The sequence below is a fragment of the Tachysurus vachellii genome, chromosome 2 (assembly GCF_030014155.1).
Source record: "Tachysurus vachellii isolate PV-2020 chromosome 2, HZAU_Pvac_v1, whole genome shotgun sequence".
In the NCBI taxonomy this organism is placed as follows: Eukaryota; Metazoa; Chordata; class Actinopteri; order Siluriformes; family Bagridae; genus Tachysurus; species Tachysurus vachellii.
This window is the reverse complement of record NC_083461.1, coordinates 28,079,886-28,098,492: the sequence shown is the minus strand read 5'-3', so window position 1 is coordinate 28,098,492 and position 18,607 is coordinate 28,079,886. Positions and strand designations below refer to the sequence as shown.

At 40.7% G+C, this 18,607-nt stretch overlaps 1 protein-coding gene across 8 annotated transcripts in view; it reads right to left on the bottom strand.

Annotated features, from left to right (window-relative positions):
* Positions 1-16,031, bottom strand: part of rtn4b (reticulon 4b) — a 16,599-nt gene extending 568 nt beyond the window's left edge. The window contains exons 1-9 of one of the 8 annotated variants that reach the window (XM_060864132.1): positions 15,186-16,031; positions 11,701-11,763; positions 9,531-10,919; positions 2,523-2,730; positions 2,014-2,152; positions 1,670-1,739; positions 1,430-1,476; positions 803-861; positions 1-298 (exon numbers count right to left, since the gene is read on the bottom strand). The exon at positions 1-298 is cut by the window's left edge and continues 568 nt beyond it. In XM_060864132.1, coding sequence (XP_060720115.1) covers positions 256-298; positions 803-861; positions 1,430-1,476; positions 1,670-1,739; positions 2,014-2,152; positions 2,523-2,730; positions 9,531-10,919; positions 11,701-11,763; positions 15,186-15,822 — 2,655 coding nt within the window. In that variant the 5' untranslated portion in view covers positions 15,823-16,031 and the 3' untranslated portion in view covers positions 1-255. Of the gene's footprint in view, positions 299-802; positions 862-1,429; positions 1,477-1,669; positions 1,740-2,013; positions 2,153-2,522; positions 2,731-4,914; positions 5,012-7,868; positions 8,169-9,530; positions 10,920-11,700; positions 11,764-11,854; positions 11,874-15,185 lie in introns of those variants that run through there. The other 7 variants (XM_060864133.1, XM_060864134.1, XM_060864137.1 and 4 more) reach the window with 7 other exon arrangements.
* Positions 16,032-18,607: the final 2,576 nt, after the last annotated feature.

Below are 18,607 nucleotides of genomic sequence, written 5' to 3'. Positions count from 1 at the left end.
AATGGAATACTAGTATCACTCTGTCAGGAACACGAGTCTTGTCTTATCATACCAGTCAGTGTATCGAGATAAATAAGTAGTGGCTCAAAAGGATTTACAACTTCATCGTAGCGACTGGATATGAAGAGAGAGAGAGGGAGGAGAAGAAAAAAAAGGCAGAATGAAGAACGAGCAGGATTTCCACCGGGTGTGACGGCTTGTGTGGGGGAGAGATTTGTGAAAACAAGTGTGAGAGACGGAGCACGGAAAACCCCTTCACTCCGCTTTCTTCTTCGCTCCTGGGATTTTAGCCTGGACCCTATGGGAACACACACACAGACAGAGACAGAGACACACACACAGACACAATTTGTGAGACAGAAACTCGTCTCATTAACAATTTGTGAGACAGAAACTCGTCACATTATCAAAGAATAGTGCTTGATTATCATGTAGTGATGAATCTGATCTCAAATAGTCCACTTTAATAGGAACACCTGAAGTGACATCTCAGTAACAGTTACTTAATCAGCAATAAAAAAATAAAATAAAATAAATAAAAATGCAAATACTCTTCATCAGGAGTTTGGGATGAACTCGAAGCTCTTGTCCTGATTCAGTGCGATTTTACGGACTGTGCCGCTACCAGTCGATTCGATAAACGTGCAGTTGTTCCTAACAAAGTGGACGGCTAGCGGTGATGAAGCAATCACGGTTTTCTAATAACCGCGCATCCTGAACAGCGATTCATCAAATAAACGCAATTATTAAATGACGAACAAATTAAATCTTGTAGTAATTATCTACTAAAATCAATACTTACTTCCCAACAACATCCTTGACCTGGTTCCTCACAAGGGCGACGTAATGATCGATCTGCGCCTGGAGAGATAAATATAGAGATATCACCATAGAGAAAATAAAGATTACAGATTTATAAATCCACCACTTTCACATCATGTGTAAAAATTGTGTTATTTAATGATTCGGATCTACTTTATTTTAGTTTAAATAAATAAATAAATAAATAAATAAAACCAATATAAATAATACAATAAAAACAAATTAAATATATGCTTAATATTCAAGTCATTTATTTATTTATTTTTCCCGGTCATATAAATCTTGTTTCATATCCATTTATGATATTTTGGCATTTATTTTTCTTCATATCCAGTTTTAGTTTAGCACCTATTTTTTGTTTATTTATTTAATTATTTTATAAACATATCCAACATTTTCTTTTTATTTTCCTAAATGTTGCAGGAAAATTTTCAGTACCTCCAACAAACCTGGGAATTTTTTTTTAATACTCTTTTTTACCCTTAACACTATGGTATGTCTGATCTACCTGGGATTTTGTCTCAAATAAAAAAAGTGTAGCATAAACAAACATAAATAAATAAACAAACAAACAAACAAACTAAGAGGAACACACACTAACGCTTACCTGATGTTTTTCATACACTACTGGGCAGGTGAACATGGCAACCAGACCTGAAAATACGAAAGAAAACATTTCAATCATCTCATTAACACTCAACATCTCAAAAGCATTAAAACATTTTTTTCTAAGATGAGAACACTCCAACATCTCCATGTTCAGACACAGAACCTTAAACCTTTTCTGCTGGACTCTATAAGCTCCGGTGTCATAAAACAGGTTTGTAAAAGGATGAATGACTCGTACCCAGGATGAGAAGAGTGAGTCCGTTGAACAAGGCGCCGACGTACGTCAGGATCCACATGAGCACGGCGAACTGGAGAGAAAAACATCGGTGAAAGAATGAACTATCAGCGTTATAACAGGACTGTCAGCTTGAGAAATGACAGATGAGCGTTTGTTTCGAATCGGATCGCGAATATTTATCACAAAGTGGAAATGGAGATCGTCTATATGACCATATATGGACAGCTATTCATCTGCGTGTCTGGATTTAAAAGATTCACTTCGGTCTTCTCCGGTGTCACATGAACACCAGATAAAGACAGTAAATGATTGGTGTGTGTGTGTGTGATTTCAGAGAGCTGCACCTTCAGGGAGTCGACCAGGTCCTCGACCAGGAAGAGGCGGCGCAGCTCGTTGATGGCGGTGTTGACCCGGCCGAGGGCCACATCGCTGTATTTGCGGACCACATCTTCAGGCAGAGAAACTTCCTGCTCCAGATACAACCTGCACAGAGACGTGGACGTGACGTTTTACATGGGCTAGAGATCATCAGGACGACTTCTGAACACCTAACACCCTTCACAATTCATACATAGAGGAAGTTAATCAAGGTGTAATTATCAGCGAGTGTCGACCATCCCCAGATGATTTGGTCTTTCAACCCAACTAATATATATATATATATATGTGTGTGTGTGTGTGTGTGTGTGTGTGTGTGTGTGTGTGTGTGTGTGTGTGTGTGTGTGTGTGTGTGTGTGTGTGTGTGTGTGTGTGTGTGTGTGTGTGTGTGTGTGTGTGTGTGTGTGTGTGTGTGTTCAAAATAGTCTTTATTCTGAAGTGACGATGTATCCGAGCTCGCTCTGCGTCTACTCACTTAAACGGGTGGCCTTCGTCGCTCTTCTGGATGGCCTGCAGCACGCCTTTGTATATCCTGAAGCTGATGGTGACGGAGAGGAAAGCCAGGGCCACATAGGACAGCACGCTGATGATGCTGCACACACTGAGTGACAGCAGGAGCAGGAGACTCGCTCCAAACACGATGCCAGAGTTCTTCAAGTCGCGCCAATACAGCAGCTCCACCACTGCAGGCATGGCAACACACACACACCACTCTTAGCAAAACCCGCACATCATCAGCGTACAGTTAAAAACAACAGGGTCAAACTTGAGTAGTGAGATGGCAGCAATGAGGTATTATAAATAAATCTGCTAAACAAATGAACTTTGTAATGTTTCTGTAGTTATCGTGTACACACATCACAATTATACGCTACGTGCCATCTAACATCCAAATTTGACTGTACAATTTTCTTTACGTTTATTAAGCAGAAGGACGAGGAACGGAGCGGGATAAGGATTACAGGGTTCTACGAGGATGAGGAGGTGAGGGTGGGGTTAAAAGGAAACATACGGTCTTTTTACACGCCGTGTGATCATTCGGTGGACTTCTGAACCTCAATACATTAAAATAAATAAATCACTCTAAAGGCATGGACTCTTAGTGGGCATGGCCTGTTTCAGAGCAGCAATGAAGGGGCGTGGCTTCCGAGGCAACCGAGTGCTGTTCTGTTCAGGACACCGTCGGGTTTGTGTATGTAGAGTATCGTGGCACGGTTTAGCTAACGGTGAGAAAAGGGGAGCGCTGTGAGCCTCCTACTGGGCAAACAGTAAAAACATTTGTTTACACTCATGTGAGACATTTTCCACTAATGTAACATGATAAATCAACTCGATGCTGAAGGCAGGCATCTCCAAAAACAGGCAAAACTACTACTTTTTTTTTAAACTGATACAAATAATTAAAAAGATAAATCAATGAATCTCTAAAGTCTCTCAGTGAAGCTGCTGCCGCCTTCCCTTTGAGGTGCGAAAGTTGTGAAACGTTAAATTAAAATTAAACGTGAAATTAAAATACGCTTTGTGAAATTAAAATACGCTTTGAAATTGTACTTCAAAAAGTATTCAAACTCAAACCGTTTTTTCAGACATCAGGTGCGTCTCTGAGGCGTATCTACAGACCTCGTTCGGCTTGAAAACGGGTTCAGTTCAGTTCAAGCAGCGGCGTTTACGTCGATATTCGTAAGGTGGCAGTAAGATGACCAACAATAATCATGCTTCTTTTATCCCCATTTTAATTTCCTATTTATCACATTTCGTACCATCAAATTATAAACGTGCACCAGCCGCTTGTATCAGTCACTCGAGACAGGTCACATCCACATAGACGTGAAAAGAGGTTATTTTTTGACATGCTGACTAAACTTGAGTTTATCACTGAGGTAACTGCTGCCTTTGGCTTGAGAAATATTCAAGCGACATTAATAACAAATGTGTTAATTAAAACATTTAAATGACTGAAAGGGCAAAAAATCAGCAAATACAGATTCATTGGACTGGAAAGAACAAGAGTTTTAATATGTAAATGTAGGTCAGCTGATATTATTAAATCTCCTAGACATTAAGTTGTACAAAAACAAAACTAAATGGCTGAACTGATTGTGATTTATAGGACTGGACATTATGAATGACAGACGTGTTCATATATAGAGCTCATATACACCGTACAGCATCAGGGAAGAGGAGCAATAATATTGTATCCTGTATCTCTTTCCCTGTCTCACACACGCATACACACTCTCACACATTCGACATGTACGCATGCATACACCCGTACAACGGCAGGTACTAAGCGCCGGTACTCAGAGTAAATAATAAGCTTCTTTACTTGGGGCCAGTACTCTGTGTAGATACTCGGGGTCCCTGGTACTCTTACCCAGTACTCGGGGTCCCTGGTACCCATACCCAGTACCCTTGGTCCCCAGTCCCCTTACCTAGTACCATTACCCCCGGTACCCTTACCCCACAGTACCCTTGGTCTACGGTACCTTTACCCAGTATTCAGTAGGATTGCCTACATATGGTGAAGCACCGACTGGCCTCGTGCTATAAATAGCACGCGCACGACAGCAGACCCCACCGCACTAAGCTGGTGCCGTTATCGCGATGTCACGTTTATTAATTTACCGTTACACACGTGCTTTAGTCTATAGTCACGTCTTCAGGGCGACAAATACAACACGACCATTAATACGGTCGCTGTCACTGCAACGTGGACGAGCGTTAAACCGAACAACCACTTTATTTATACTATTAATTTTATTATTTATTTATAGCCCTTATAAAACACCGCCGTGTCCAGAAACCGTGCGTCAGCCTAAAAAAGGTCGCTACAGAACAATAAGTGTCTATTAACGACAAACACAAACCCCGTTTGGCCTCCATCTTGCGCCGAGGGAGCACGAGCACGAAGCGCGCACACGTGTCCTGCCTCTCGGCGCGCGTTCACAAAAGCACGTTTCACACAGGAGGTGAAAGGGGACGGAAAATGAACACGTGGTTCTGCAGTGAGGAGGACAGGGCAAATAAATAAATATGGCTGACGAGAGAGAAATAAAAATAAATAAAAACAAACAAGGCTGACCTGGAGATAGATAAATAAATAAATAAATAAAAATAAAAAAACATGGCTGACTTGAAGAGAAAGAAATGAACACAGAAACTCCTGTAAAATTGCCCCAGGTCCATGTTGAGATATCACTTGGGCTTTAAACTATAACAGAATCACTCGTTTTCATCACCATCAGTTTAAAAATATGTCTGGATGCATAACACAGTCTGTTGTGGTCCTTGAAACCCAGACCGTCAACCACAATCCAAACGAAAACGTATTTCTCTAAAAGTTCTGCGAAGATGTTACCAATCCAAACAAAAATACTACTGAATATGAATGACGTTATATAACTTGAGCTGCAGCTGCCTGAAACAATCCACCATGTTATATAAAATTGTCCATGACGCTCCATTAAAATTCTAAAAGTTTTAAACATGCTTAATAACCAACCCCGAATATTCCTCCAGGGACATATATATAAAATCATAAAATAAAATAAAGATTTTATGTTACAAGTATTTTATTAATCCTACTTCATCAAAACAAGTAGTTCTGCTCAACAACTGGTCTACTGGTAAATATATAACTTGCCAAAATAGCAAACGTTAAAGAAAGACAATATTGTTGTGTGTATTAGGATTAGCATTAGCCCCACTAACCGCTGGTAAAAAACTTTTAACAGGTCACTTGAGTGGAAATTGTTGAGAATTGTTACAAGTGGCCACATGTCAGATTTATACTCATTCATTCATTCATTCATTCATTCATTCATCTTCTACCGCTTATCCGAACTACCTCGGGTCACGGGGAGCCTGTGCCTATCTCAGGCGTCATTGGGCATAGGCAGGATACACCCTGGACGGAGTGCCAACCCATCGCAGGGCGCACACACACCCATTCACTCACGCAATCAAACGCATCACACTACGGACAATTTTCCAGAGATGCCAATCAACCTACCATGCATGTTTTTGGATCGGGGGAGGAAACCGGAGTACCCGGAGGAAACCCCCAAGGCACGGGGAGAACATGCAAACTCCACACACACAAAGTGGAGGCGGGAATCGAACCCCGACCCTGGAGGTGTGAGGCAAACGTGCTAATCACTAAGCCACTGTGCCCCCCGGATTTATACTTAAGACGAAAAATGTTAAGGAGGGCTTTCCCACTAAGGAAACATGTCTTACCCACAACGAAAATATTAGTCAGATTAGAATCATTTTGCAATTGCTTACCTTAACACTAGTTACGTGACCACTCTTGACTCACACACATGACTTCTGATATCTTTTGTACACTTTTCTGGCCAAAAGCTTCAGGATCTGACCGGCTCTCAACTTAATATATAGCCATTAATCTAAAACTGGTTTCCCAAAAGCATTTGTGTAAATGAAAAAAAACTAGCTAGTTTCTAGCAGAAACTATAACTTGTGAGGCTAATCTACACCTAATAGTTGCCTTGGGCTTTATCTTTGATTTTGGCAAACATTTTACTCCAGAGGCTTGTATTTTGACATGGAAAGAAATCACATCCACAGGAATCACGAAAACCTTGAACTGCGAATAGCTGAACTGAAAGGAGGGCCAATAATATCAGGTGGTGCACGAGAACGATCATTACACCACCTATCCCTTTCAGGTGCTACTTAGGAACTTAAAAATATTTGATAAACCATTCTGAATATTTCAGTCTTACTTAACTGTCAAATGAAAAATTAACATGCGTTATTTATAAACAAAACATTATTCGGTTTACAGTTGCTCTTACATTTTGGCAGACAGGCTTTAACCAGATGTACTGCCAACTCTTATAAATAGGTCCTTAAAATAGTGTTAAGCTTCAGAAGACATTTTGCCAACAACACAACCCTGAACACGACCCGTCCCTGAGAGCAAGTGACCGATTATAGTTCGTCAGGTACACAGCAAAACTGTACTTCATTAGTTTAAAATGCTGCTAGTGCCAAAGGATAGCAAGCGAAATAATCCCATTCCACACATTCCAACACCTTTTTAATGCTAATAAGCACCTCAGATGTAGCAGGACCGAACGCTGTTCGTCTTAAACACAAGTGTATTATATTTAATACATTTGCTGGTAAGCCATTTTTTGTTGTGTTACTACGGCAAGACCGTCAAGTGGTGTTTTATAATGATTTGTATTAGGACTGCGTATTTAATCATCACTTTTACTGTGGCAAACGGAGCTGACCCTGAGCACAATGCCCTCACTGTTGCAATGCGAGTCTCGTCTGTCACAAAAAGGCAACACTCGTGAACGACAGGCGACACAAAGTACCCAAAAGTCTCCTGAGCCCACGAACTGCACTAAAAACAGAAGATGACAACTGACAACTGCAATGTTAGACCTACGCTCTGCACGCACTCTGGCATTTTTGGAAACAGTAGAAGGGAGAGCTGAACTGTAGGCGCAGGCTAGTCAGGGTTTAAGGCACACCAGAAGCAGCTCTACAGTTCTATGCAAATAATAGCAAATCACTGCAGATCTGCAGATCACTTTAGCACTGTTCAACCGAACACACCCAAAACCTTTGGACACACCAACTCAGCCTTGACAGCAAAGCTTTATTGGGTCTAAAGGTCCACCTAGCAGGCAAAGCACGTGTTCAGGATGGATCTGAATTATACAAACTGTACAACATGCACCTCTGTAAACATGGAATTTCAGGAAACACATCTGACCAGACAAGATTAGTGCATAAAAAGCAGTTCCCAAAGCTCCCAAAAGTTTTTCCTCTCAGAAGTCACCTAATAACAAGCTCACAAAGTTTGTACCCTTTTCTCTCCAGTTTGGTGAAGGTTGGCACTCATGTTTGTCCAGATTGTCCTGATTGTCCATGGTTTCCACCGTGGATGATTAGGGCTGGTCTGCTGGGGATCAGCTTGGCATTCCAGGCCGGGTGAGGAGCGTGGAGCTGCAGTGGTGGGTGGGGTGAAAGGAACAAGTTGTAATGATGAGAAGGAACGCTGCCTTGACTGTGATGACTGCAGTGATCTCTCTCTCTCTCTCTCTCTCTCTCTCTCGCTCACTCCCCCCACCTCTCTCTATCTCTGGTTGCAGGAATGAGGTCAGCTGACCGTCTGCTGGCGTCGTGAACCTCGAAATGCACTGACGCAGCGACTCTTTCCTCAGCAAACCCTTCATCGTCCCACCCACGCACCGACATGCATACCTCTCTCTTTAAATTCAACCTCACCAAACAAACAGACGTACACTTCGTCTACCCGCTGTATCAAAATACACCGTCAGGTGCCAGACAATTCATGATGTTAGAAGTCACAGTATGTTATACGACAAGTGGATCACTGTGCATTATGGCAGTGAAACACAAGAACCAGCCAAAGATATAAAACGAATACATGAGCTCATAATATGCAATGCACTAGCGCACTGCCACGAAATTAAAAGAGAGAGAGGTCCACTAGATGGCACCTCAGTCCAAAAAACCCACAATTCAGCCTCGACAACCTGTCACTTATTTCACCAAATCTTTAAAAAAAAAAAAAAAAAAAAAAAAAAAAAAAAAAGCTCTTTTACTTGTAGTTAAACCTTAACAACCCAAAGGAAATAATCTGTGACTAATTACTTTATCTGTTTTTCTAACAAATCTTCAAGGACAAGATCCAGCTCAAGGGCATTAGGTTCAAGGTGCGACCGTATTAACGTCTTCAAATCTAGAATGTAAACAGCCTGAAAATGGGACAACCTGCCCTATGGCACAAACACTCACTCCTGGAACTGTCTCAAGCATTTTATCTGCACTTGATGAGCTGCTGTGTCGCAATGCAGAAGCATAAATTTATACCACCCTGGCAATCTGTAACAGATTCCCCAAACATATTTGTCAGCTTGTAACAGACACAATCTCTTAGTGACAGCATTCGATGGAATAAAATATAATTCAACATTCTACTAACTTAGGAAGTCTGTGTTGCTGATAAGCTTTAATACAAAACGCCCTGATGCTCTCATGCCTGGGTAACTCATTAACCGACGACTGAGGGAATGGGGTAAAATTGCTGGTGTGCTGATAAGCAAAACAGGAACTTCTGAGATTGCCTTCAAGTCAAACATGTTTCCTCAGCGACGGTTATGCAATGTACACAATTTGAGTGTATAATCGATCTCCAAATTAAGATTTGTTTGAGATGGTAGTCAAAGTAGGGACTGTATACTAGAGGTCTAAAGACATGATGGAATAATGAAAGGATTTGAGCAGACAGGATGCAAAGAAAATGAAATAAAAAAAAAAAAATTCACTATAAAGACCACAAACATGCATCGTGAACATCACGCCATGCAGAACGAGGACAGAAGGTAAGTGACGATGAGGAAACTCTAGGGATGACTGGAGGATGATGGATTATCCACATTTATAAAAAAGGCTGTTATGTCACCTGGCGAGTTACCTGATCCTGCGTTCAGGTTAGGTAGCTTCAGGTCTTTAGGTTCCGCTCTCCTCACAGCCACCGTCTCGATTTTGACCACAGGACTAGGTGGCAGAGGAGCCTGGGAGGGCACTTGGAAATCGGACAACTCTAGGCCTGCCTTACCTCTCGCCGGAGAGGTCTCGTTTGACGATTCGGTGAGGAGAAAGTAAGATTGGTTTTTTGTCTCCTGTACAGCCAGGATCGGTTCTTCAACCTGCTCTTCAAATTTAGCGGTGTCCTCATCATCGTCGACCAATTCTGATGCCTTCGAGTTTTCAAGCGTCTCCAAAAACTCATCAATGGCACCTCGAGGTGGCTTCTCGACAAACTCAAACTCCTCGGAAGATACTTCTTGTTCGGAAATCTCGTCTGCAGCCTCGGTTTCCTCCTGCATGACATTCTTCTCGGGTTCAATCTGGAAACTTGCTGGGTTCTTTGCCATGGCCTCCAAAACTGGAGAGAGTGAATCTGCAGATGGGCTTTCAGAGTCAGAATGTTCTTGGGCCTTTCCAGTTGGGAAGCTAAGACATTCGAACTTGTCAAACACCTGAGCAGTATCTTGGCTCAAAGTCTGAAAATCGTTGTGCTCTTCAATGATGGTTTCAGTGTCTTTTGGAGAAACTTCAGCCTCCTTAACGAGATCAAATGTACCGAACATTTGCACGGAAGCCTTTTCATCTTCTTCTTCTCCTCCTTTCTCAATCTTTCCTTTTTCTGCAGCCCTTGCCTCAGTCTCCTCGGCCATCTCCTTAACCAAAGGAACCTTGGCCTCAAAAGCAAATGGATTGTTTGCTGAAAGTGAGAAAGGAGCATTTGGTGAATCATTACCACTCCTATGGACTGGACTAAAATCAGGACTTCCCTCTGAAGATCCAGAGTCTACTTTATCCTGATTGCGTGGAGAAGACTTCAAAATATCTGGGAGAGATGGTGGCAAACCAGATTCCTCATTAACTTTAGGACCAGTCCCAAAAAAGTCAGACGAAGCAAGCTGTTGCCTCAGAGACTCTGTGGCGGCTTCTCTGGAATCAAAAGACTGCTCGTAGTCCTGCGAGGACAAACTGTCCTGCAGCTCTCCATCGTGGGCGTTCTGGACCAGATCTGGAGATGGACTATCTGACATCTTCACTGCTCTGATGTCTGCTGTAGTTTCACCAAAAGCGGAGAACTCACCGGCAGGTTTCTCAACAGGTGAGAAGTCTTGAAAAGGGTTCCTTTTCGTTTCGAACATCAAGTCATCGTCGGACTGGCTTAATACGTCTGGGTCGTTTCTGGTCACGCTTCTGGAAGGAGAATCGTTGCCAAATGCATCCATGGTCGTTTTGAAGCTGGGCTGTGTGTTAGCTATTAATGAAGGATCCTCGTATTCTGTTGAATTAAAGTTATGAGTAAATTACAATTAACGGTAACATGAACTTCAACGAAAATGATCCAGCGGAGGAGTTGTAATTTCTTCTCGATCGGCTAATTGTGTTTACTACATTACATTTTGGTTCTTAAATCTCACATACTTAAAGAAGGTGACACAGCACTCAAAACTATGACCTACGAATAGCTTCTTTTGTGCCGTTTTAGTTTAAAAGAACTCAAAGGTAATTTTTCTCTGTAATTAGTCAATTCTGTTATATTATTTTCCTGACCGACAGATGACAAGGAAGTTGTTATATGTTGGTCGTTAACATTCCATGGTAGTGTAAAAAATAGAGCTAAATGAAGGCTGATTCTCAGCATCTCAGAGGGGAAGATCGTTTACAGTCAGGACAGAGAGCAGGGCAGAAAAGCAGAACTCTACTGAAGTGGACAGAAAAAGAAATGTTAAATTTTTACATATTACATTCCTCATTTGCTTAAAGGCATTGGCGCAACGGTGTAAGAAGTCACAGCATGCAAATAGTTCCTTTAATCTGACAAGTTTCAGAAACATTTCTCCAAAAACACAACAAATTAGAGCTAAAACTAGCAATATAGGCAAATCGTAAGCATGGTTATTTGCTTATTAGATAAAGTGTTGGTTATAAAGTTATTGAAGGTTTCATTCCTGCATTTTAGTAGCTGCCAGTTTCTTGTCAAACATGTTATAAACAGCCAAACAAACATTGTGAGTTAGGAAAATGAAGAAGAATATTAGTAGCATGAAGTAAGAACTTGCCTGAAGTATATTGCATCAGAGTCTGAAAAGAAGCAGCAGCAGAGGAAGGAAGACTGGGTTCATCTGAAGGAATAAAAGAAAACTGTGTGAGGAGGACAGATAACGAACACCAGAAAGTGTGAGCAAGCTAAAGAAAATTAGAGTTCAATAATACCCATCTCTGTCTGACAAGAGATCATAGAGGAGTCAGTGGTGGAGAGGTTTGTAAAAGTTTAGGAGACCATAGAAGCTCGATAGACTGGTTCTCGTACGTCATGAACGCACCTGGATAACTGTGTGGAATTTCAGATTTCAGCATTACGTTAGCAACACGTCTCCGATCTTATCCGTAAGAGAGAAGACGTGGAGCAGAACAGCAGAACACGAGCCACACCTAATCACTGTCTGAAGTTCACTTAATTACCAGAGGAGGCTTATGGCCCCTGACTGGCTGGAATAAACTCTAACAGCTACACCGAGCCAGTGAATATCGCTTAAAAACATAATACTACATTTCTAAAACATGGAGTGATCATTTTGTCCATTATATTCTCAATCTTTCAGAAACATCTTTAGTTTCTCCTCTGTGGGAAATGGTTTGGAAGAAGGAACCATGAGCTTCACATAATGACCAATATTAATACTGGAATCTTAAAACCTAAAGAATGAATTCTGGATTGATTCGTAACAGAAACGAAGCATCACCGACTGCCAACACGAACGTTTCCGTCGATTGGCGAGTCAAAAAACCGAGTACATGCAAATGTTATCGACTTGAAGCGTAAATTTGTGCTATATGTACTCTACAGGATGGACGGAGGGATGTGAAAGACAGGACTCCAAGGTTTGTTCGTCTTGTATAAGTGTGTGTATGAACATTTTTTAACCTCACAATGAGAAATACTGCACAAGAATAGCGTTGAATAAATTCAAGAGATTTTCTATTAAAGGTGGGGTCTCCGATATTTGAGAAATGCTTCAGAAAAATGAGTCGGGATGACAAGCTAAACAAAAATCAAAACAAACGTGTAGCCAATGAGCAGTAAGGGGTGGGTCTTGTCAATATGGGCAGAGAGTGTTCGGGGCTCATGTGTGACATTAGCAGAAAGCCGTTTTAACATTGACAAGGAGGATAAAAACAAAGAAAGAAAGCTTTCCAGCGCTGGAAAGAACTGAAGGAGCAGGAAATTGGCCGCATATTCACAGATTGGAGTTTCCCGAGTTAATAACTCATGAGCTCATCGCTGTTACTAGCAAAACGTGGTTGTAGCTGCTTCTCTACATTACTAAGATAGAAAAGAGGTGTTATTTGTGTAGTAACAGCATTTAGCTCAGGAGTTATTGACTCGGGAAACTCCAATCTGTGAATATGCGCACATGCACACGTGCGCACTGAACACTCTCTCCACCCATATTGACAAGACCCACCCCTTTCTGCTCATTGGCTACAGGTTTGTTTTGATTTTTGTTTTATTTGGTGGCCCAATGCAGTTTTCTGAAGCATTTCTCAAATATCGGAGACCCCACCTTTAACATAGCATTCGAGTATTTAAGTTTTAATCCAAGGTTTCACACGGTACGATTTTCTGTCTAACGCAGTGGCATCGCAAAACCTCGAAGTTCTCACACTCAAACATTTTTATTAAAACTCTACACAGGACGACGCAAAACTTACAGATAATCTGATGATGATGATGGCAAAGCAAAAAAAATAATTAAAAAATCTTACTACCTCAATCTTGCTTGAGTTGCTCATCAGTTTCTGAACAGATTTCTGGATGACGATTTACGGAGAACGTAGTCATTTTATTAATTAGCAGGTCTGTTATAAGAAGAGGACATTTGTTCAAACAATCTAACACAGAAATGATGTTACATGTACATCACAAGGACTGCTATTGAATTTTCGCTGAAATCGTACAGTGTGAAAGCTAAAATGAGAGAACAGGACCTATGGGTTAATCTTTGCATATCACTTACTATGTACTGATTAATAACATGTTTTAAATACATGTCATAAACTTCACATTGGGCCACGAAGACTTTCCATAACCCCGGTCGGCTCTAGACAAAACTGTCTTGAAAAGATTAAATAGCAACCACGTTTGTCAAGGCCTGCTCAGCAACGAGGAACAAATGAATGAAACTCGTGCAACTTTTTGAAACTGGGTGGCGGAGGAACGGACACACCCAGCGCTTTGCTTTTTACACCATCGAGCTACTGAAATGAACACCGCTGGCTGTAAGGACCACTCCGTCTATATATAGGCTGTGTTTCAAATCTACCCCCCCCTTCCTTACCCTTTTAGATCCATTTGGTAAAAGGGTGTGGTCCACGGAATCCAGCCAAAATTTAAACGTCATCCGAAATCCAAAAATTCAGATATTGTGCACTTGCTGAAACGTGCAGCATCATCAGATCTTTCACTCGACACCAAGGATACGAGAGTACACAGCTTTTATCAGAGTCCAGCACGAGTGAAAGACTTTCAGGAAAGGAAAGCGATGCATTGTTTTAATAACAAGGCCGTTACGGACTAGACGAATGATTTATTATTTAATTACGGGACAATGTAATGGGCACAAATCACTAAGGCTAATATTCCTCCTGGCCTTCAAGAATACTGGCATGAAGTGGAGAACAACATGTCTTTATATTATATTATATTTACACTCATTAACCCCACCCTGTATTCAAAAGTCTCCCCAGCAGAAATAAAGCTTTAAAATGTCATTATTTTACAGGAAAATCTAAAAACAGACATGAATGTCAGCCTTAAATGATTTTGCACTTTATTTTATTCATCTTTTCTGAAGCTTGGGGTTAATAATAATAATAATAATAATAATAATAATACACAAATAAATAAATACAATTACCAGATATTTATTTTTAAACATAAATAATCAGCCCTGTTGTGTATTTTAATGCCCTGAAACCATGGAAACTGAGGGCCGGTTTGGCTCCTATTGTTTGACTAAATCTACACACCCCACTAGCATGAATTAGCATGAACAAGAATAAACAAATAGCTTCAATTTTAGAGTTAATTCTAAATTTAAGCAACGCTACAAACGAGACAGGGATTTCACGGTGTATTATTAGTTATATATGATTTATAAAAAGCTTGCATTTTTGCCCCTGATCACGTTTGCTAGCCGGAGAGCTAAGCTACGTCTGTGTCATCCATGCTAGCTCCTGAACCGAATCGGTGTCGCTTGTCAATTTTACAGAAATAATCTTCGTTAGAATGAACTACAGTCTCCTGGGAAGGCGTTATAACACGTATAAGACGTGTCTGAAAGTGGCTATTTAAGCCAGTACGCGAGGTGTCTAGCAAAAATATTACAATTCCCAAGATTTCATGATCTGCTGTAAAATGATTCTTATTATGATTCTTTTTCCATACGTAGGTTATTTTATGCTACAGGAACCAACTTTGATCTTAAATGTCATTTTGTTAAATCGATTTAAAAATCAAAAATAAAGACACTGCTCCACTCACGGGCTGATGGAGACGCAGGGGATGCGGGAGTCGACTCGGAGTCGGCTCCGAAGCTTTCCTCCAACAGGGTCCTCCTTTCTGGCTCTTTTTTCTCCTCCACGACTGAACTTACAGCTTTCTCTGGCTCAACAGGAGCTGAAACGGCTTCCACTTTCACACTTGCACTAAAACCAAAGTCCTCCTCTTGGGTTTCATGGTCTGATTCGAAGAAAAGCTCTTCTTGAGGCTTGGTTCTCAGCTCCTGGAGCTCTTCTGATCTGAAAGCTTTGTGAAGCTCTGCAGCAGATGAAACCACAGGTTCTTGGTCTCCTGTATCCTCCATCTGAGTGCTGTCAGGTTCCTCAGGGCTTTCACACTCAACAGGGTTAGAAATCAGACCAACAGATTTCTCCAGACATTCAGTCTCGGCTTTGTTCTCCTGCTCAGTCTCCTCCTCAGTCTCCTCCTGTCTGCTCACTTCTCCAGCAGCTTCTCTGACATCTTGGACATCCTGTTTTTCACCAAACAAAGCTACATTTTCATCCTGGAACTGTTCCTCAGCTGTGGTTGCACTCCAAGCTGACTCAGTCCAAGGCTTCATCTTGTCTTCTTCTACTTCATTTGGAGTTGTTGAGGAAACTTGTTCTGTGTCTGCCATCTTGAAAACCTGACTTTATTTATCTTTATAAATATATATCTACTTATTTTTTAACAAGCTTTTTATCCCCCCTCTCTCACCTCCTGTGGTTTATTCTACAAACCTTCACCGTGTTTTCGTTTTGCTTTCTTTCTTCTTTCAGATTAAAAAGTGATGACCACCTTCACAGAGGAGCAGCAGCACACTAGCTCAAGCCGAGGCACTCTGCTGCTGCACAATATTACAATAAGCGTCGATGAATGACACATGATTCAGCCAATGACAAAGCAGAGTAAGGAACCTCCCCTCCAAAGCACCGCCCACACGTCCCTAAAGACCACGCCCTCTCACCCACGCCTACTCCAGCTCATAGCAATGTTAGAGAAGCTCTGTGTTCTCTCTCTGAAGTCTATGAGTGTGTAATATTATTATTATTGCTTAAAAATATCTAAATGTAAGCTTTATAGAATTTTGTATGAAACTGTTTCCTGTTAGGTAAATTGAGAAGCTTGGGTGGATGGATGGATGGATGGATGGATGGATGGATGGATGGATAGTTTGTGGACACCTGACCGTAGCACATATTTTCCAGATATTAAGCTCCGCTCTTCTTTTCTTTGAACATTTTCCAGAGTGGATTCATGTTCATTCAGCCACAAGAACATTAGTGAGCTCAGACACTGATGATGAGATCTTCACGAGGCTCCAGTTCTGGTTCATCACAAATGTTTGCTGGGGTTGATCTTCAACCTTTACCTCCACAACTTATTTTTATAAAGCTCATATAGATCCTCTTAGTTCCAGTGGAAGGAACTTTATAGGGGTGTGATGGTCAGGTGTCCAAGTACCTTTAGCCATACAGCGTAGATAACTCTTTGTCGTAGCAATATAAGCCACATCAAATGACAAGGACAAGGATCATAATGTGTATAAGACGAGTTGTTTAATAAGTATTATTTAAATAGAATAAATAAAGTTGTCAGAAGAAGTTTTGATGGCTCACGAAGTAAGGAGATAAATAAAGTGCAACAGAGGTGTAGATAGATAGATAAAAATTATGTTCCTTGAGGAGATGGAGATGGAGTTCCTCCACATGTTTTATCAAGGCTTTGTTTTGGATGATGTTTTGGATGACAGAGAAGAAGCAGCTCCACTCATTCCATGTGATTCATTTTATCGTCCTGATACTTTTGAGAGTCACAAACAGCTGGAACCAAATTCCTTGTGTGTGTCAACACACTTGGCCAAGAAACCTGATTCTGATTCTGATTCTGATTCTGATGCATTACATCGCAGAGTAGCGCAATATGTAACGTCATCCACCAGTATCTCCAGTGCTCTTATAATCTCTAGTCTCCTCTCAAACATTCCTGTAGGTGGACTGGCTAAGTGAACGGTTCCCAGGTGTGATCCATAAACATAAAACAGAATAAATCCTGTACCAACAAGAGATTTTTCCATTAGGCTGCTTTTTGGGCTCATTCATGTACAACTTAATGACCTTAAATGTAAGACGAAGTTCAATCCAGAAACGTGCAGTAATATGACATAACATTTTAAACATCTCTATAAATTAGTGATAGTCAGATCACTTAATAATTATTAAAATACTTTGAATAAAGGAATGAAAGCTTGTTTACTGTCTTTAAGCCTCTAAGCTAACGGAGTGATGTAACTTGCGGCAAAGTTCAGCTTGCAAAATGCGAAAGAGAAGCTTTTCACATACTAGTCATAGTTACATGACTAAAAATACTGTCTGTAGCTTTGCCACGTGAGCTCGGTGTGCTTAAAGCTGCCCTTTGACACGCTTGGGTCGTGTATCGATCTTCTGGTGTTCTGAAAGGAATCAATATTCATACACAAGCTGTAACCAAAGTGAATTAAACATTAAATGCACTTTCTGAGACGTCAAGACGTCGGATGTTATCAGGAATTAGTAACGTTATCCTTCCTTGCATGTTCCTCCTGCACTGCTTTGCATTGCAATTTGTGACTCTACGTTAGAATGCGCCTAGACGTCTTATTTTATTCTGGCTTCACACGTTCTTGGATTACTGCGATACAGATGATGGATGTAGTTTTAGTCGCTTAGAGATTCGTGCTGCAAAGTAGAATTTTGGCAGCAAGAAAGATTTTGAAAGACACTTTCGATAGGATAAAGTTTGCAATTAATGATAAATAAATAAATAAATAAACAAAGAACAAAATAACCATAATCATCTGGAACTATTTGTTAAACAGATCATTTATTATTAAATTTAATTGATTAAAATTATAAATTTGTATAATTACGTATTTTATTTCAAATTATATTTTTAAAAAACGTGCTTTTAAAAAAAAAGTTACTTATATATTTATTTATTTGCTTTGGGGCAGCCATCAGACCCTGGTGAGTGAAATGGAGTGAGTTTACGGTGTAACCAGCACCAAACTGCATTATTTAGGTTTTTTTACTCCTGGCTGTATTAGTTTTCTAAAGAAAGAAAGAGAGAGAGAGAGAGAGAGAGAGAGAGAGAGAAAGGCAGGCAGAGAGAATGAAAGAGTAAGAAAGAGGGGGGAAGGGAGCATGGATCAGCCCTTTACTCAGATTCATTCATTTATTCACTCCTTCATTCAGTCACCCATTCACTCAGTCAGTCACTCATTCACTCACTCAGTCACTCATTTAATCACTCATTCAGTCAGGACATGTTTGAGTTTGGTGTCTGAAGGTTACTTTGTAAAAGCCACCTGTTTTGTATCATGCAAATGAGATACGCAAATCATCATAAAATTTATTCTTTAAAAATTAATTCTTTAATACCAC